The sequence below is a fragment of the Cebidichthys violaceus genome, unplaced genomic scaffold, assembly GCF_023349555.1.
Source record: "Cebidichthys violaceus isolate CVI_PGR_0920_01 unplaced genomic scaffold, fCebVio1.0.p SCAF_35, whole genome shotgun sequence".
NCBI classification, from domain to species: domain Eukaryota; kingdom Metazoa; phylum Chordata; class Actinopteri; order Perciformes; family Stichaeidae; genus Cebidichthys; species Cebidichthys violaceus.
In genome coordinates this window covers 2695476-2715572 of record NW_027176539.1, presented here as the reverse complement: position 1 = coordinate 2715572, position 20097 = coordinate 2695476, and the positions used below count along the sequence as shown (strand labels likewise).

The window sequence follows — 20097 nt, the reverse complement described above, 5'->3', positions numbered from 1 at the left end:
AACTATGTCAGCATGTGTTCTGTGATATCCACGTTGTTTTGTAAAGCTAATTGTATTTTACACAATTCACATGTTCATTTATTTAAATAAATACGGAGTTATGGTTTCTCTTCAGTATTTCCTACAGTTGGCTGAGTACATGAACGCAGCGCGGAGCGTCATCCAACATGGCGGATGTCAGATGTGGCTTCTTCGTGGAGAAAAAGAAACGTTTCTGTAAAATGATCGTCGCGAGAGGAAAAGTGTTCTGTGGAGAGCACGCGACCATGGTGAGTTCAGGGACAGAAACAACGTGGTAATAAAAGAGACCGTGGTGAGTTCAGGGACACAGACAACGTGGTAATAACAGAGACCGTGGTGAGTTCAGGGACACGGTAATAACAAAACAGCTGATCAGTGAGTCTGAAGTTTAAACTTTATTAGTTCAACAGTTTAGAGACAAAAACAAGTTTTTCAAAGTAAAAGAACTTTAATGAAGAGTTATCTTCCTCTTCCTCGTGGTGAAGCTGAACTGACCTGATGTTTAATAAAACTCAGTCTTCACTTTTTATTCTTCTTCAATGTTTCTGTCCACAAATGTGTTTTTAAAAAATATTTGGTTAAAAGTTGTGATAGAATCTGAGTTTAATATTTTATTTTCCCGCCATAATAAATCTTTATTCTTATAAAGACTTACATTTAAAATGAGTAAAGCTGTTAGAATATTTATCATAAAAATTAATATTATATAATCGTTAAAGCTTCTTTATTTATAAATATCAAAAACTTCTGTTAGATCACAGATTTAAACACGTTTAATAAAGTTTATTTATTATTTTATTTATATATTATTATTCTGTTGGTTCAACAGTATGTCTGATCAATAACCTCACATGACAAGTACTACCACTACTTCATGTACTCCATGTACTTGATGTACTTCCTGTACTTCATGTACTTTCTTTACTTCCTGTACTTCATGTACTTCCTGTTTCAGGAGGAGGGAGGCAGCAGGAGGATTCCGTGTCCTCTGGACCCTAAACAGTGAGTATAGTAATATAGAGTATACATTATATATTACATGTACACTGTACTAAACAGTGAGTATAGTAATATAGAGTATACATTCTATATTACATGTACACTGTACTAAACAGTGAGTGTAGTAATATAGAGTATACATTATATATTACGTGTACATGTAATATATAATGTATACTCTATATTACTATACTCACTGTACTATACAGTGTTAGTCATTTCCTGTTTGTTAGTGACTTCCTGTTAGTAACTTCCTGTTTGTTAGTGACTTCTTGTTTGTGACTTCCTGTTAGTGACTTCCTGTTTGTGACTTCCTGTTTGTTTGTGACTTCCTGTTTGTTAGTGACTTCCTGTTAGTGACTTCCTGTTTGTTTGTGACTTCCTGTTAGTGACTTCCTGTTTGTTTGTGACTTCCTGTTTGTTAGTGACTTCCTGTTTGTTTGACTCTTCAGCACAGTGAGTGAAGACAAACTAGAGAAACATCTGAAGAAATGTAACTCAAGAGAGAAAGAAAAGCCTGTGAGTTATTATTGTTATTATTATTATTATTATTATTAATAATAATATTATTATTACACACATATATATGTAGTATATGTCTTTATGTGTAAATGTGATCTCAGTGAGTGTTTGATGTGAATCTGCAGGTTTATTATGTGGAGAACATAAACTCTGGATCAGCTGACGGAGAGACGCTCCATCAGGTAACGTCTCAGCTGAAGGAGTCACAATAATAATACATATAATATGAATCATATGAATATTCATATTATTAAACTATGAATAATATGAATAATACGAATAATAATATGAATAATTTTAATAATCTTGCTGTCGGTGGTTCAGATGAGTCTGTCTGAGAGGAGCCGGACCGAGTTACAGTCTCTGTTGGACAAACTGAAGACAGCGGTCACAGGTGAGTTCCTCTCCTGGAGCAGGTGTTGTTACCTGGGAGCTCTGACATCATCATGTTGTTGTTGTTGATGTTGTTGTTGTTGTTGTTGTTGTTGTAGGACTGCAGTGTGATGTGGAGGACAGCGTTCTGTCTCATCCTGTCCTCCATGAGGAACTCAACAACCCAAAGAACGGAGACTCCGCCCACAAACACCTGAAGCAGCAGGTACACAAAAAAAGAACTCAGCAGAGTCCTGAGCCAGGATCAGGACCCAGGACTCTGAGTCTGAGGTGATGCACGTTCATACAGGTGCACCTGGAGGAGGTGGAGCCTCTCTCACCTGTCAGGTGTGTCCAGTCCTCTCTCTTAGGTCACCTAGAGGCGCTGGGGCTGCTGGGAAGGGGGCGGTGCTTTGTGGAGTTTGGAGCCGGTCGAGGGAAACTGTCTCACTGGATCCACGAAGCCCTGAAGACCCGAGACCACCTGCAGACCTGCGACGACCTGCAGCTGCTGCTGGTGGAGCGCTGCAGCACCCGCTTCAAGGCATGAAAAACCTCACTACTCCAGCAGACCAGCAGAGGGCGCCAAAACCTGTTCTAACCCCAAATACAGCTGTTATACCTGTAGAATGGTTCATGTTTTATGAAGTAAATCAGGTCTGGTCTGGTCTGTCCTGGTCTGGTCTGGTCTGGTCTGATCTTGTCTTGTCTTGTCTTGTCTTGTCTTGTCTTGTCTTGTCTGGTCTGATCTGGTCCAGGTGGATGGGAAACATCAGGATACTGGAGTTCAGTTTGAGAGGCTGCAGGTCGACATCCAACATCTAGATTTAAGTAAGAGACTACCATCTGGAGACTCTGGTGGTTTAGCTTAGTCCTGGTTTGAGTCTTCTGACTCTGTGATTTTTTCAGGTAAAGTCCAGCTGCTCAGACAGAGGAGGCTTCCATTGGTTGGAGTTGGAAAACACCTGTGTGGAGCAGCGACAGGTGAGAGCAGTCCTGTCCTCTGATTGGTTTAAAGAATGCTGACTCAGCTGGTCTCGTCTGTCTCTGGTCTCAGATCTGGCTCTGAGATGTCTGTTGGAACGACCAGGACTCAGAGAGGAGGGTGAACCACCACGAAAACGCCTCAAAACCTCAGAACCAGAATCAGCTGATGCAGCAGCACTACCAGAATCTAGTCCTGGTCCAGACTCTGGTCCCGGTCCAGAGTCTGGTCCCGGTCCAGTGCTGGGCCTGGCGGTGGCGTTGTGCTGCCACCATCGCTGTGAGTGGCGTCATTACGTCGGGCAGCAGTTCTTCCTGCAGAACGGACTCGGAGCGGCAGAGTTCTCAGCTTTCTGTCGGATGTCCAGCTGGGCCACATGTGGACTCAGACCGACCAATCGGGACGGTCCACCTCAGGGTGGGACCAATCAGAGAGGAGACGTGGAAGAGCACGACCCGGCGGAGGAGACGGACGCTGTGAGCGGGTAAATATTTTACCTCCCATCCCCTCGGTGCAGAAGTTGAACCTCTTCATCTGAATCTGGTTCTTCTTCTCTGCAGGTTTCTGTTGGCGGACGAACGCGAGCAGATCGGTCGTCTCTGTAAACGTCTGATTGACGGCGGAAGACTCGACTTCCTGAAGACGAAAGGATTCAACAGCAAACTGACTCGTTACGTAAACAGTCAGGTGACTCTGGAGAACGTCCTGCTGACCGCTGTCCCGTCAAACTGACTCAGAGACACAGACTACAGACCGACTACAGACCGCTGCCCCATCAAACTGAGACTTAGAGACACAGACTACAGACAGCTTACAGACCGCTGTCCCGTCAAACTGAGACTTAGAGAGACATACTACAGACATACTACAGACATACTACAGACCACAGACTGACTACAGACCGGCTACAGACTGACCATAGCCTAACTACCGACTGGCTATATACGGACTACAGACGGATTACAGACAGACTATTGGCTAACTACATACTGAGTATAGACTAACTACAGACAGGGTACAGATAGCCTAAATACATACTATAGACTAACTACATACTGAGTACAGACATACTACAGACATGGTACATATAGCCTACAGACAGGGTACAGATAGCCTATAGTATGTATGTAAGCTAACTACATACTGAGTACAGACTAACTACAGACATACTATAGACTAACTACATACTGAGTACAGACATACTATAGACTAACTACATACTGAGTACAGACATACTATAGACTAACTACATACTGAGTACAGACATACTACAGACATGCTACATATAGCCTACAGACAGGGTACAGATAGTCTAGTATGTCTGTAGGCTAACTACATACTGAGTACAGACTAACTACAGACAGACTAAAGACGATACAGAAATCACACAAACTCAACCTGAGTTTTTACAAAAGTATTTTTATTTGGAGTTAAAATGAAAATATCTGTTGAATGTTTTATTTTCTTGTATTAAAATGTTTTCACTTGTGTTCGGTCTGTCTGCTGATTTAAACATTTATTTAATAACTTCATACAGAACGTTTCAGTCAGTCGAAATAAATAAACAACCTCCTGTGTGGAATCTAAAAACAAAACATTTAGATTTCAGCCTCTACAAACAGAAATATGAATGTGAATCCATAAATATACGAACACGTCTTTGATGTGAATCTTTTCCTTCACTGGTTTTAAAACCTGCAGTCGAGTCTTATTCAGAGTTTGATGAGTCGTCGTTCGGCTCTGAAACAGAAACACGTCAGTTATCAGTTTCAATAAAAATCAATTTTAACATTTAATTCATTTTAATAAAATGTTTTCGTAAACAACCATGAGATGTATTTTTAAAATGAATTATTGTTATTATCATTAGTATTATTTTTCATGTTATAAACCGTTATTATTATTATTGTTCGTTAAATTGTTAATTTTTTAAGTTAAACTGGAGGTCTGGAGTTTGTATGCCATCCAGGTGCATTGTGGGAAATGTAGGATCCAATGTTTTTAATCTGTCTTTCACGATAACGACTAAATGACTCAATACAGTTTAACGATTTAAGAACCTTGAAGGGTGAAGTTAGAAATTAATGATTGTAAATAATTAACTTTTAACACTTTTATCAAAGAAACATGAAAGATAAACATCTGGATCAATTAGCTGCTCAATAAAGATGTAATTAAAGATTCTCAGAGGAAACTTTTGGTTTCTTTGTTTTGATGTTCGTTAGATTATATATTATATATATATATTAATATATATTATATATATAATATATATATATAGATGACACAAAGACCAGTGCTCATAAAGTGATACTAACGGTCGACTCGGTGCATGTTGAGCACAGCCGACGCTCTCTTTCTGGACTCCTGGATGTAAATCTGCATGAACTCTCGTCCAAACATCTCTCTGTCGTCCTCCTCGTCCTCGTCCTCCTGGTCCTGCTCGTCCTCCTCATCCTTCGTCTTCCTGCAGGACAGCCTCACATCCAGAGACAGAGGGTTGTCCCGGAAATTCACAAACCTGCTTCACCAGAAACACAAACATCTGCTGAGTCTGAGAGACGATTGATGGTTTTCACTGTGAAGGACAGGACACGTCTTTAATGCTACAAATATGAATATTATCTGGGTCTGTGTTTGAGGACGGACCTGAGGACAGACAGACAGACAGAAGTGAAGACAGACAGACAGACTGACCTGAGGACAGACAGACAGACTGACCTGAAGACAGAGAGACAGACAGACTGACCAGAAGACAGAGAGACAGACAGACTGACCTGACGACAGACTGACCTGAGGACAGACAGACTGACTGACCAGAAGACAGACAGATGACCTGAGGACAGACAGACAGACTGACCTATGGACAGACTGACCTAAAGCCAGACAGGTAAACAGACCTGAAGACAGACTGACCTGAGGCACAACAGACAGACTGAATGACCGGAAGACAGATAGACAGGCTGACCTGAGAACAGACAGACTGGCCTGAAGACAGACGGACTGACCTGAAGACAGACAGACTGACCTGAGGTTGGACATGTCCTCCATCAGTGGGGGGATGTCTGTGAGTCTGTTGCTGCTGAGGACCAGCGTGTCCAGACTCTTCATCCTGCTGATGTTATCTGGAAGTTTCTCCAGTTGGTTCCTCTGCAGCCACAGAGTGTGCAGCGTCTCCATCCTGAGGACAAACAAAGCTCAGTGTTCATTGGCTGATGGCAGAAGGGGGCGGGGCATCAGATAATTCTTTCCCCCACCTGTGTATGTCTTCAGGTAAGTGCTGCAGTCCGTTTCCTCCCATGTCGAGCCACTGGAGCGCCGGCAGTCCGACCACGCAGTCCGGCATGCAGGTGAAGTCGTTCATGGACAAGTCCAGGTGCTGCAGCTTCTTCAGGTTCCTGAACTGTGGTTGAGAGAACAGACCTCAGATTAGCTGGATCATAATGGGTTCATGAATACAGGTCTACAGGACCTGGTTCTGAATGAGGTAGTGGGTGGTACCTGGTCTGGTAGCTGGTTCAGGTCCCGGTTCATGGCCAGCTCCAGTCTCTCCAGACTCTCACAGCTGCTCAGTTCTTCAGGAACAAACTGGATTCTGTTGTAGCTCAGCAGGAGCTCTCTGAGCTGAGTCAGCTTCCCTGAGACCAGAACCAGATCAAAAGAGTTCACAGAGACAGAACTGTACTACAGGACAGGAAACAGGTCTACAATCCTCAAATCTGTGTAAGAATGGAATAATGTTGATCTTTAATAGAAGTGGGAGACGTACTGACCGATCTCTTTGGGGATCTCTGTGACCCCGTTGCGGGACAGATCTAGAACTAAAAGATTCTGGAAGCTGTTGATGAAGTGAGGGATCTTCTGCAGTCCGGTCCGGTGGATGTGCCACTCATGGACCTGACTGAGCTGGACCAGACAGCCCGGCAACGTCTGGAGGAAGGAGAGAAAAATGAAGATATGACCACGACGTAACATCAGGTCCACGTTGCACAGAGTCCACTTCACCTGTGGGGAACGTTACCTTCCACTCCTCCTGTTCGATCCGGAGAATGAGCCGTCCGTCTTCTGTCTGCAGCTTCTGTTTCAGCCGAGCCAGAACCGCCCGGTCCTCCCACACCCCAACACTCAGTCTGAACCAGGACGTGAACCATATGAGACAGGACAGACCACAAAGACCAGGACTCAGTCTGAACCAGGACATGAACCACATGAGACATGAACCACATGAGACATGACAGACCAGGACTCAGACTGAACCAGAAAACAACATGTAAACCACATCAGAAAGCTTTCGAGCTGCTCACTCTAAATTCAGCAGAGGGGCGTTTACTGACCTGTTTCTATATCAGAGAACTAAACACTGGTGTCAAACACATTCAGAGACACACTGACTTCAGACCAGGGAACAGGAAGTGAAATAACGCTGACTCATGTCTGGTTTTAGGACTCATTCCTGCACAACTCTATAATGTACATTCATGTTTTGTCATTCATTATTATACAACACCATCTATATTTAATGCAGCACTTCTGATCAAAACTATGACAGATTAGAAAGGTCACTCAGTCCAGTACAGACCTCCACCAGGCGAGTCTGCTTCACCCGCCGCTGTGAGACTGAATGAATAAAACCCATAAAACACACTTCATTAAAGCTCAGAGACGAGCTGCGATGTACTCAGCATTTGATGTACTGGAAGTTCAGTTAGAAGTTAGCCGTTAGCTGTTAGCTGTTAGCTGTTAGCCAAACACACCGTCCAAAACAATAAAAGTGAGCTGCAGGGCAGCGGCCGAGAGGCAGCAGTGTGTGTTCAGGTAGTAACATTAGCGTTTAGCGGTTAGCCAAACACACTGTGGGCTCAGACTAGTGTCTGGGAGTCGGTGACGCACTCAGCTGAGTTAACACTAGCAGTGAGGAGTCAGCAGAATAAAACAGGTGATAAATGGTGTTTTTAGATGCAGTTTACTGCAGCAGTATGAGAGATTAGTGGACAGACACAGAGGTGATAATAGTACTACTACTACTAATAATAATAATAATGTGCAGCCATGATAAACTAAAGGGCTGCTATTGGCTCAACAAGCCACCAGCTTCATCTGAACACACAGAAGTCTGACCTGCCGGTGGCCCCGCCCCTCGTCTTCTTTCTCTTCTGCTCATCTTTCTCCTCCTGGACCCTCCTGATCCTCGTCTCCCACAGAGCTTTGATGGAGCTCACGGAGCTAACCACGCCCACCATGATGACCACTTCCTGTCGGCCGCGTGATGTCACAACGCACAGGTGTACAGGTAGGATGACCACTTCCTCCCTCTGAGTGTCCTGTTGGTTCGTTGAAAAGAAAAGACTTTAAACACAAACATATAATTTCACATAATGTAGTCAGTTCTAAGTTAATACATTATTTGATATTAGTATTACGTAACCTAGAAAAATATTATTTAGTATATTTATTAGTTGTAGTCTCTGTGTAGTTGTAGTTGCAGTACAGTTGTAGTCTTTGTGTAGTACAGTACAGTTGTGTTCCTTGTGTAGTACAGTTGTAGTACAGTTGTGGTCTCTGTGTAGTTGTAGTTGTAGTACAGTTGTGTTCCTTGTGTAGTACAGTTATGATCTCTGTGTACTAGAGTTGTGGTACAGTTGTAGTCTCTGTGTAGTTGTAGTTGTAGTACAGTTGTAGTACAGTTGTAGTTCAGTTGTAGTTCAGTTGTAGTACAGTTGTAGTCTCTGTGTAGTTGTAGTTGTAGTACAGTTGTAGTACAGTTGTAGTCTCTGTGTAGTTGTAGTTGTAGTACAGTTTTAGTACAGTTGTAGTTCAGTTGTAGTACAGTTGTATTCTCTGTGTAGTTGTAGTTGTAGTACAGTTGTAGTACAGTTGTAGTTCAGTTGTAGTACAGTTGTATTCTCTGTGTAGTTGTAGTTGTAGTACAGTTGTAGTACAGTTGTAGTTCAGTTGTAGTACAGTTGTAGTTCAGTTGTAGTACAGTTGTAGTATGGTTGTAGTACAGTTATAGTCTCTGTGTAGTACAGTTGTAGTCTCTGTGTAGTACAGTTGTAGTACAGTTGTAGTCTCTGTGTAGTACAGTTGTAGTACAGTTGTAGTCTCTGTGTAGTTGTAGTTGTAGTACAGTTGTAGTTCAGTTGTAGTACAGTTGTAGTTCAGTTGTAGTACAGTTGTAGTATGGTTGTAGTACAGTTATAGTCTCTGTGTAGTACAGTTGTAGTCTCTGTGTAGTACAGTTGTAGTACAGTTGTAGTACAGTTGTAGTTCAGTTGTAGTTCAGTTGTAGTGCAGTTGTAGTTCTGTTGTAGTACAGTTGTAGTTCAGTTGTAGTACAGTTGTAGTTCAGTCGTAGTACAGTTGTAGTACAGTTGTAGTTCAGTTGAAGTACAGTTGTAGTCTCTGTGTAGTACAGTTGTAGTACAGTTGTAGTTCAGTTGTAGTACAGTTGTAGTTCAGTTGAAGTACAGTTGTAGTCTCTGTGTAGTACAGTTGTAGTACAGTTGTAGTTCAGTCATAGTACAGTTGTAGTACAGTTGTGGTAAACAGTAGTATGTTGGAGGTATTGTGTCAGTCCTCACCTTGTGTGAGCGCAGCAGCCGTCCTCCATGCTGCGTCTCTTCAGCTGAAATCTGACCTCAGATCTGCTGGATAATTTTAGCCTCCAGGTCACATGACCCCTCTGACACAATGATAGGGTCACATGAGGGGGGAGGGGGGGGGGGGGGGTTCGGTTCATGTTGATTTTTCATCTTTGTTTTATTAATAAATTAAGTTTTAAATTACCGCATCACATATAAACTATGCTTCACATATGAATCATTTCTGATTAACATTTAAATTAAAACCTCATAAATCATTTATTGATCTGTTGGAATTCATCTGCAGAACACAGCTTCAATAGTTATTAATAATCTTCTGAAACTGTGCATAGATCACCAACTACAATCTTAGTTTTCATACAGTGTTAACTGACGACTGATAAAGTCGTTGCAGTGAACACATCGTCATGAATTCATTGATGTGTATTACAGAGGGACAGATGCTGTACACAGACTGAATAAAGCTCTCTGATGAACTCAGAGCTCACTGGAGTCACACTGTGACTGTCACACTCTCCAGTCACCTCACCTTCACCTTCACCTTCATCACCTGAACATAAGGATTGTGTAAGTTATCAAAGTGTGGACATGAAGCAGTAACAGTCTCCATATCCTCACTATGAGTCATAATCATAATGCAGGACCAGTTCACCAGAGAGAACTTAAAGTAATAACTAGTGTTCACCTCTCATACTTCCTTTGTTAAATGATCTCCAGGGTGGAGGATCCACTGATTGTCTCCATCACTGTGGAAGCATCAGTGTGATTCCTGTAAACATGTAAATACTACAGTGACACTCGTTATGTGTGACGCTGCACGATGGAAGCTCTGGAACTGTTAGGACCACATGAGTAGAAGAAAGGAGGGAACTAGTGTTCAGGGACCACCTCACCCACAAGAAGCTTCATTTAAAACTCCTTTTCTTGGTCCTCCTCTTGGTCCCTGATTCACTGTAAAGACTCATTGATCAGCAGCTCATTTATATACATCAACGTTCATAAGGTGCTTTGCTTTCACCATTGATGGTTGAATGTGGGCGTGTAGAGGGAGGGGTGTGAGGCTGAACCAGCTGCTCACATTTACAGCTGGAGTTGAGATTTAAAACAGGAAGTAGCTCACTAACAGGAGAACACAAGGTTTTATGAATCACAATATGTTTCATGTGCGTTTCCTCATTTCAACGTAAACAAACATTCAGTGAGGATCCTACACTCTGGTTCATAAATGAGACCTCTGGTCTTCATCGAGCGTCTCCTCACCTGCAGCTCATCCTCTCATTAGTCCCTCAGTATTGTTACAAGTCTACTTTCACTCGGTCCTTGTCACATTCACTTGTATGTTTCTGTCAAACTCTCCAGTGTTTCCTAGTCCGTGTTCTCTGATCTGCCTGTTCTGACCCTGCTTGTCTGCTTCTTGGACTTTGGATTTTCTACCTGAACCTTTTCACATTTGGTATCCTGAGTGACAGATCTCCTGGTTTGGATCTCGCCCGACCTGATAAGTAAAGCTGCTGCAGCAAAGACTCGGGGAAGAAACAAAGTCAGTAATGTGCATTTATGGTATCGGTAATAGGGTTAATAATGTTAATAATAAAACTGGTAATAGGTGTCAGCAGGGCCATGGCGGGTGGAAGGACCAGGGTCCAGATAAAACTATGATCCACGGAACCTGTGAGGAGAGAAAGCACAAAGACTCCAGGGAAGAAGCAAAGTTAGAAACGAACATTAATGGGACATCAGTTCATACAGAAAGAGATGAAGAAGAGGAGAGAGGGACTCAGTGTATCCTAGGAAGTCCCCCGGTAGTCTAAGCCTATAGCAGCTTATCTAGGGGCTGGTCCAAGGCCAACCTGAGCCGGGCCTAACTATAAACCTGAGCCAGGCCTAACTATAAATCTGAGCCAGGCCTAACTATAAATCTGAGCCAGGCCTAACTATAAACCTGAGCCAGGCCTAACTATAAACCTGAGCCAGGCCTAACTATAAACCTGTGCCAGGCCTAACTATAAATCTGAGCCAGGCCTAACTATAAATCTGAGCCAGGCCTAACTATAAACCTGAGCCAGGCCTAACTATAAATCTGAGCCAGGCCTAACTATAAACCTGAGCCAGGCCTAACTATAAACCTGAGCCAGCCCTAACTATAAACCTGAGCCAGGCCAAACTATAAGCACTATCAAAAAGGAAAGTCTTGAGCCTACTCTTAAATGTGGTGAGTGTGTTTTCCCCCCGGACTGAAACGGGAAGTTTGTTCCACAGAAGAGGATCTTGATAACTGAAGTTTCTGGCTCCCATCCTACTTTTTAAGACTCTAGGAACCACAAGTAACCCTGAATGTAGGGAGTACAGCTCTCTAGTAGGGTAATATGGTACTATAAGCTCTTTAAGATATGATGGTGCTCTCTAGTAGGGTAATATGGTACTGTAAGCTCTTTAAGATATGATGGTGCTCTCTAGTAGGGTAATATGGTACTATAAGCTCTTTAAGATATGATGGTGCTCTCTAGTAGGGTAATATGGTACTGTAAGCTCTTTAAGATATGATGGTGCTCTCTAGTAGGGTAATATGGTACTGTAAGCTCTTTAAGATATGATGGTGCTCTCTAGTAGGGTAATATGGTACTGTAAGCTCTTTAAGATATGATGGTGCTCTCTAGTAGGGTAATATGGTACTATAAGCTCTTTAAGATATGATGGTGTCTGACCAGTTTGGGCTTTGTAGGTGAGTAAAAGGATTTTCTATTCTAGATTTTACAGGGAGTCAGTGCAGAAACTAATAGAGGAGAGATGCTATATGTGATATATGGGATTAGTATGATTATTTTTTCTAATTTTGGGTTTGAACTTGTTTGTTATGAACCTGTGTTCTATGGACCAATACAAATTAATTTCCACAGATAAAAAATAAAATTTAAATACTGTAAAATTAAGAGAAAATTACCATAACTGGTCATCAGCGTCCAACACAGTGGAAGCAGTGGAAGCAGTGGAACCAGTGAAAGCTGTGGAATGCAGTGTCTCTGCAGCTTTGAGGATCCTCTGCTTCAGAAGCCTGTTCTCATCAAATGACAGATGAAGACATGAACATGTCTGTCACGTTGCATTCAAAATGCCTCTCATGCTTTGTCTCTCCTGACTGCAATGTGAAAGCCTAACATTCGTTCTGATACTGAGACTTTAGTGACCCTGATAACTACTGACCTTCTCAAATCTTCCTCAGAGTATACTTCATCAGAAGATTGTATTTGAGCAGCTATGATCGTCTGAATAATTATGATTTATTAGATAAACTCCAACCATAGCTCTGAAACCGCTTCATCTAAGGTCGTAGATGAGAAATAAGTGATACGACAGCAGCTAGTGTTTGAAGCGATGCTGACTTCACTGATATGTGGATCCTGTCGTCTGTCACTTTAACTGACAGGATTCATGTTTGTTCCACCAGAGGGATCCAGATCCTCCTCCATGAGGAGCAGCACTTTGTCTTTGGATCATCTGAGAGTTTTTGTCGCTTTTCTTCTCACCATCTCTTCTACTATTCTCCTTTGCTCTCATCAGCTGTTCTCTTTGTTTCTTCCACCAATCAGCTTCCAGCTCCCCTCATGTCTGATGTGTGTATATATTATTTATATATATTATTTATATATGTTATTTATATATATTATTTATGTATGTTATTTATATATTATTTATATATATTATTTATATATGTTATTTATATATATTATTTATATATATTATTTATATATGTTATTTATATATATTATTTATATATATAATTTATATGTATATAATTTATATATGTTATTTATATATATATATATTATTTATATATATTATTTATATATATATTATTTATATATGTTATTTATATATATTATTTATATATATTATTTGTATATATTATTTATATATGTTATTTATATATATTATTTATATATATATTATTTATATATGTTATTTATATATATATTGTTTATATATATTATTTATATATATTGTTTATATATATTATTTATATATGTTATTTATATATATATTGTTTATATATATTATTTATATATATTATTTATATATATTGTTTATATATATTATTTATATATATTGTTTATATATATTATTTATATATATTGTTTATATATTATTTATATATATTGTTTATATATGTACATATATACATGTGTCTTATTGTCTCAATGGTTTCTTTTCTGTTGCTTTTCACTTCTTCTTTTTCTCTTTGGACTTTTGTCTCCTGTTTGTTTGTTTCCTGTTTGGACTCTTTTCTTTATTGAAGTATTGTCTTTGAGTCGAGCTGCCTGGTGTGTTAAAACCTGGCTCAAAGGCTGCAACATCAGGGAGACAAGACGAGTTAAAAGTAATAAATGGAACAAATAACCAAAGTAAACAAACAAGACAAAGAAGCTGCTGTGTCGTCCAAACAAGGAGACAGAGAAGGAGACCAGACATGATGTCAGATGGTGCTTCTTGATAGATGATACTTCTAGCAGTGGAAGGGAGGGGACACACACACACACACACACACACACACACACACACACACACACACACACACACACACACACACACACACACACACACACACACACACACACACACACACACACACACACACACACACACACACACACACACACACACGTCAGAGCAGCAGCAGGAAGATGCTGTGGGTTAAACTTTAACACGTATCATATAAAGTCCTATAAACATGATGCAGCTGATCTTTGAACTGAGTGCTGCAGCTTCACACTGGTTTATTACAGTTTTTCTTGATTGCTTTGATGCAGCAGTCAACTCAAACTTCACATTTTCAAAACAGTTAACACACAGGCCGAAACAGTGGCACTCATGGTCGAAATGACACATTTTGTTTGCAAAAGGCTCTAACCGTGCCAAAACATTTAAAATATGCAACAAAAGCAAATTTTGCCTTCAAACAACACAACTTGCAAACAAGTGTATGAGCTCTTCCAATCAACCATTACACAGTGGACAACAAAATACAAAATACAGCACTCAGTGCGAATCAGTGCACCATTGCTTGTCATTGTAGCCAATTACTGTACGTAGCTTTCATGCCAGTGCCATTTGTTGTCAAATTTGCCTTCTTGCAAAGAATTGGATCCAGAATCAGAAATGCTTTGATGCAAATTTTATTGATTCCATTGATTCTTTTTTTCAAACTGTGGCTGAAAACTGAAATACTTTAAATATTACACAAAATACATGTAAACCAAAATAAAATCTATTACAGTAAAGAATAAGAAATACCCACGATTGATACTCAGTCTCTTCTGTCTTGACGATGGGGCCACATGGCCTCATCCACATCACATTCAATATCCTCTCTTGCAATGCACCGAGGGAAAAATCTTCTTGCATGCCTTATCCAACCTTGACATTCCTCTGCACCTATTTCTTGGGCAGCAGCAGTCATTGCATTCAGCAAGGGCATCTGCTCACAGGGACGGTGATCATAAACCTTCCACCTCCAAGCACTGAAGAACTCCTCTATGGGATTCAAAAATGGGGAATATGCTGGAAGGAACTGCATCATCATTCGAGGGTGTACTGCAAACCACTCATTGACAAGGCGAGAGTGGTGGAACGCCACATTGTCCCAGATAATGACGAAGAGTGGCATGCCAGGCCTCAACAGCCCTCTCTCCTCAGGTGGGATCAGCCTGTCATGAAGTGCATTCAGGAATATTATGAGGCGCTTGGTGTTGTATGGGCTAATAGTGGGGATATGGCATAGGACACCATCATTGGAGATGGCAGCACACATGGTTATGTTGGCACCCCTCTGTCCTGGAACTGCGATAGTGGCCCTGTACCCAATGAGGTTCCTTCCACGTCTCCTCACTTTACAGAGATTGAAGCCGGCTTCATCAACATAAATGAAGACATGATGTGGCCCCTCAGCTTCAAGCTCCATTATTCTCTAAGTAAAAAAAGGCAAAATGACAATGAAAAGTGACTCCAGTTGACTCTAACTGCATGATATGACAAGGCATTACAGTATGCTGTAGTAATGTTTCCTTACCTCCACATATTGGCATCTGGCCTCCTTCACAACGTCAGAGTTCCTTTGAAATGGAACTGTATAGAGCTGCTTCATGGCCATATGGTTCCTTCTTAGGATGCGGTCAATGGTGGTCACACTCACATTGTTGATGTTCCTAAACATGCCCTGATCTGCGATCACTGCTGCCCTGATTTCAAGCAGCCTTATGGCATTGTTTGCCACAACCATGTTCACAACAGCTGCCTCCTGCTCAGCACTAAAAGTTCTCCCTCTACCACCAGAGAATGGTAGCCTTTGGATTCTACAAAGAATACATGTAATGGGAGTGAGGAAACAATTACATAAAGTATATCACTGAGGATATTTCTGTATATACTGTACAGCAACATTACCTGTTTTCCTGTCGAAAAATTCTGACAATGGATGCAACAGTGTTTCTGTTTAGCACAGGTTGGACTCTTTGTCCAGCCTCTCTCAGTGAAAGACCATGATTGATAACGTGATCAATAACAGTTGCCTGAATTTCATCAGAAACCTGAGCCCTTCCAACTATACCTCCACCTCGCACTCGGACTCCTCTTCCTCGGACCCCTCTACCTCTTACTCTCACGCTCATCTGCCTTAGACCTCTTCCATCCATGTTGGCAAAGAACAACCCAGACGCTGCACCTTTTAAGGCCTGCAGACTGATTGCTAATTGAAGATTTGTGTGAAGGAGTGTCAAACAGGTGCTTCAGTGATTTCATACTGATGTAGGTAGTTTCTAATAGTTAGGAACAGATGGTTTCTTTTTGGTTACCATAGCTAAAACAATGGAGTTTGGACTGCTTGGATGACATCCGCGTTAACTGTTCTGCAAAAGGGTGGGGAAAATGTGTCAATCCAATGAGAAAGGGTTAACACATTTGCAAGAGGTGTCTTGTGCTCTGCTGAGACAGTGACGATGAAAACCGAGTGGATCCCAGTTTCTTTAAGCAGGTCAAAGCAATCAAGAAAAACTGTAAAGTGTTGGAGTGTGACAGCAGCCTGAAGACACTGAGGACTGATGAAGAAGAAGAAGAGGATTTCATCATCGTCACAATCGCATCAACACAAAACTCTTGTTCCACACAGACCCGGTCCAGAGAGTTGAAGTCCATGAGGAGAAACTGAGTAAGTGGAACTTGAATTGATGACAAGCGAGCTGCTCTTTGTTGGTTCGTGTGTTGACCTCCTGTCTTTGATCATGAGTCCACAGCACAGCGTTGATCTGACAACAGATCCTTGAAGCTACAGCTGGCTGTCTTTAAAGTCTACATGCAGAAACAGATCTGATTTCCTGATGAGACACAAATCAAACAAGACTGAAGACTAACGATGAACCCGTCTGTCTGTCTTCATCAGGTGGCTGCAGCTGATCAGCAACATGAAAAGGTATCACACTCAACACTTCTCATGACATTTGATCCTGTTTTACCTTCAACATCTTCATTCTTACTAACGTGATGTTTACTGTTTCTCTGCTCTTTCTCTTCAACATTGACTCATAATAAACCTATAAATCTATAAAACACATGCAGTCGTTAGACTGAGTTCTAATGCTGACTAAAGTCTGGACTTTGATACTTCAGGTGTTTTATGAAGCTCATATTTCATGTTTATTGAGGCCTCTGTTGGTCAAAGTGCTCTCATAGATCAAAGGTCCATTTATACTGTTAATTAATAACTTCATGAAGTCAATGACAATGTGTTATTATGTTGAACTGATCAGTCTATGAAGTCAGAACCAATGTATGCAGAGAAGTCTGTGGACTAGTTGCAGAGTTAATTCACCAATTCATTAATAATGTTTTTACTGCTGTCATCATTAATAATATTAATTACTTTTCATTGTTATTAACCTCTTTGGGTATTTCTACGACTCCCAATGTAAACATTCAGGGTTTCCATGTAATTACTTTCTGCTTAATTCCAAAAATATTTTATTATATATATAATAAAATATATATATATAATAATATATATATAACATAATAAATATATATATATATTATGTTATATATATGTATATATATATATTTTATTATATATATATAATAAAATATATATATAACATAATATATATATATATAATGTATGTGACCAGGATCCATCAGAGACCACACTGCCCTGGACCTGGACCTGAACCCAGCTGTGTGTCCATGAAGAGTGACCGGTCTAAAGATCTTCCTTTACACTTCAAAGATGGACGCCACTCTGTTGATCAAAGGTGAGGATTTCAAACTGAGTGATGAAGATGATGATGATGTCAGAAGGACACTCAGGTAAAACTCTTTTACACCACATGGTTCCTCTCTTCATCCTGATTGGACAGCATTACTCTTCAACCATCATGGTCACCTCACTGCATCACTTCCTGTCTTTGCTGCACTGAATACAGCTTCAACATCAACACTGAAACATTTCTACATGAAACATTGATTTAATGCTAAATGTCTCTAAAACTACCAGAATACAAATACACTGAGTACATTATGTTTATTACATCATTGAATGTATCTGGTGTTTCTATCAGGAGGAAGCTGGAACAACCTGGACCAGAACCTGGACCCAGCTGTGTGTCCATGAAGAGTGACCGGTCTATGGTTGTCCTATAGTCTTCAAAGAAGAACGCCACTCATTTTATGAAAGGTGAGGATTTAAACTGATGAAGATGATGAAGATGATGTGTTTCTATCAGACTCTCTGTTGTCAGATCTCCAGGTTTTAAACCTTTACTGACTCAGATGAAGTTCTCTGAGCACCAACACTCTTCTTCATTGAAACACAGTCACACTGGGAGCTGCCCAGTACAACCAGTCTGACACTGAGATGCTCCACTGGAGCAGCTGGAGGTTCTGGGTGCCTTGCTCCAGGGCACTTCAGCAGTGTCCAGTGAGGGAGGGAGAGCTCCATGGAGGGCTTGGTGAGACCTGTTGGGACTAAAGCAAACTGACTGGTGAAGAAGACAGTGAGCTGAAAGACTGAGCTGTTGATTCTCAGTGGGATCAGCAGGACTAGTAAACCTTCACCACTACAGGGACTCACCTGATCCACATCCAGATATCACTTCATGGACCTTTACCTTGTGTTGGTCTCTGAGTGGACAGACACGATATGAGCTAATTCTTCATGATTCCTCCACAGAGAGGACCAGGAGAGCTCAGAGGTTCCCAGAGGTCAGTCTGCCCAGCAGCATCAAACACTGGACTCCATATTTATGGTCTGTACATGTACAACTACTGTTACATCTATTCTGTTCACAATCATCTCCATGCTGCACTTTGTAGACCAGTGGATCGTCAGTCTGTCCAACATGGATCTGGTGTTTGGTTCCATGGTTTTAGTTTGTGTCATTCATAGAATGTTCTGTTCCAGCTGCTGGAGGAGAACATCGTCACTTTTGTGAAGAACGAGCTGAAGAAGATCCAGCAGGTTGTGAGTTCAGATTACCCAGAATGCTTAGAGAGTCGGAGGGAGGATGAGGAGGTGCTGGACGGTGAGGATGAAGAGCAGAGGAGGAGCAGCAGAGAGGCATTTGTGAAGATCACACTGCACTTCCTGAGGAGAATGAAGCAGGAGGAGCTGGCTGACTGTCTGCAGAGCAGTAAGAGGATTTCTCTAAAGATTTAATATGCTGGATAAATGTGACGTTTACTAATGTCTCAAGAGATGGACCAACATATATTCATAGACTCATTCTTTGAGGACATGACATGTTGAAATCTATTCTTTGACTCATTGATCTTCTTTGTTGTGGGTTCATTCAGGACTTCTTGCTGCAGTTTGTCAGCGTGAACTCAAATCTAACCTGAAGAAGAAGTTCCAGTGTGTGTTTGAGGGGATCGCTAAAGCAGGAAACCCAACCCTTCTGAATCAGATCTACACAGAGCTCTACATCACAGAGGGAGGGACTGCAGAGGTCAATGATGAACATGAGGTCAGACACATTGAAGCAGCATCCAGGAAACCACACAGACCAGAAACAACCATCAGACAAGAAGACCTCTTTAAAGCGCTCACCTGGAAGACAGGAACCAATCAGAACAGTGATGACAAAGGGAGTGGCTGGCATTGAGAAAACAGTCTTAACACAGAAGTTCACTCTGGACTGGGCTGAAGACAAAGACCACCAGGACATACAGTTCACATTTCCATTCACTTTCAGGGAGCTGAATGTGCTGAAAGAGAAGAAGTACAGCTTGGTGGAACTTGTTCATCACTTCTTCAGTGAAACCAAAGAAGCAGGAATCTGCAGGTTTGAAGAGTTCCTGGTTCTGTTCATCTTTGACGGTCTGGATGAGTGTCGACTTCCTCTGGACTTCCACCACAATGAGGTCCTGACTGATGTTACAGAGTCCACCTCAGTGGATGTGCTGCTGACAAACCTCTTCAGGGGGAAACTGCTTCCCTCTGCTCGCCTCTGGATAACCACACGACCTGCAGCAGCCAATCAGATCCCTCCTGAGTGTGTTGGCATGGTGACAGAGGTCAGAGGGTTCACTGACTCACAGAAGGAGGAGTACTTCAGG

General features: G+C 41.4%; 3 protein-coding genes across 5 annotated transcripts; 2 read left to right on the top strand and 1 right to left on the bottom strand.

Annotated features, from left to right (window-relative positions):
* The first annotated feature begins 139 nt into the window (after positions 1 to 139).
* trmt13 (tRNA methyltransferase 13 homolog) lies at positions 140 to 4389 on the top strand. Its single transcript, XM_068725435.1, has 11 exons — positions 140 to 269; positions 977 to 1023; positions 1473 to 1539; positions 1668 to 1724; positions 1867 to 1936; positions 2034 to 2140; positions 2273 to 2458; positions 2673 to 2745; positions 2824 to 2898; positions 2972 to 3383; positions 3460 to 4389. Exons 1-11 carry the CDS (start codon positions 168 to 170, stop codon positions 3629 to 3631), a joined length of 1368 nt encoding a protein of 455 aa, XP_068581536.1. The 5' UTR covers positions 140 to 167; the 3' UTR covers positions 3632 to 4389.
* On the bottom strand, positions 4299 to 9530 carry lrrc39 (leucine rich repeat containing 39). 3 transcript variants are annotated; one of them, XM_068725439.1, is made up of 9 exons: positions 9481 to 9530; positions 8018 to 8220; positions 6921 to 7029; positions 6673 to 6829; positions 6401 to 6537; positions 6157 to 6302; positions 5928 to 6080; positions 5218 to 5420; positions 4299 to 4639 (listed from the first exon to the last, which is right to left on the bottom strand). In XM_068725439.1, exons 2-9 carry the CDS (start codon positions 8137 to 8139, stop codon positions 4608 to 4610), a joined length of 1059 nt encoding a protein of 352 aa, XP_068581540.1. In that variant the 5' UTR covers positions 8140 to 8220; positions 9481 to 9530; the 3' UTR covers positions 4299 to 4607. The 3 variants fall into 3 exon arrangements, with proteins under 3 accessions (XP_068581540.1, XP_068581538.1, XP_068581539.1); XM_068725437.1 differs by lacking the exon at positions 9481 to 9530 and having other exon boundaries at positions 5218 to 5423; positions 6921 to 7086; positions 8018 to 8216; XM_068725438.1 differs by lacking the exon at positions 9481 to 9530 and having other exon boundaries at positions 6921 to 7086; positions 8018 to 8216.
* Positions 9531 to 17658: 8128 nt separating this feature from the next.
* On the top strand, positions 17659 to 19643 carry LOC137883703 (uncharacterized). The gene is made up of 4 exons (XM_068725278.1): positions 17659 to 17795; positions 18713 to 18788; positions 18944 to 19172; positions 19336 to 19643. The coding sequence occupies exons 1-4, from the start codon at positions 17659 to 17661 to the stop codon at positions 19641 to 19643; spliced, it is 750 nt and encodes a 249-aa protein (XP_068581379.1).
* The last annotated feature ends 454 nt before the right edge of the window (positions 19644 to 20097 follow it).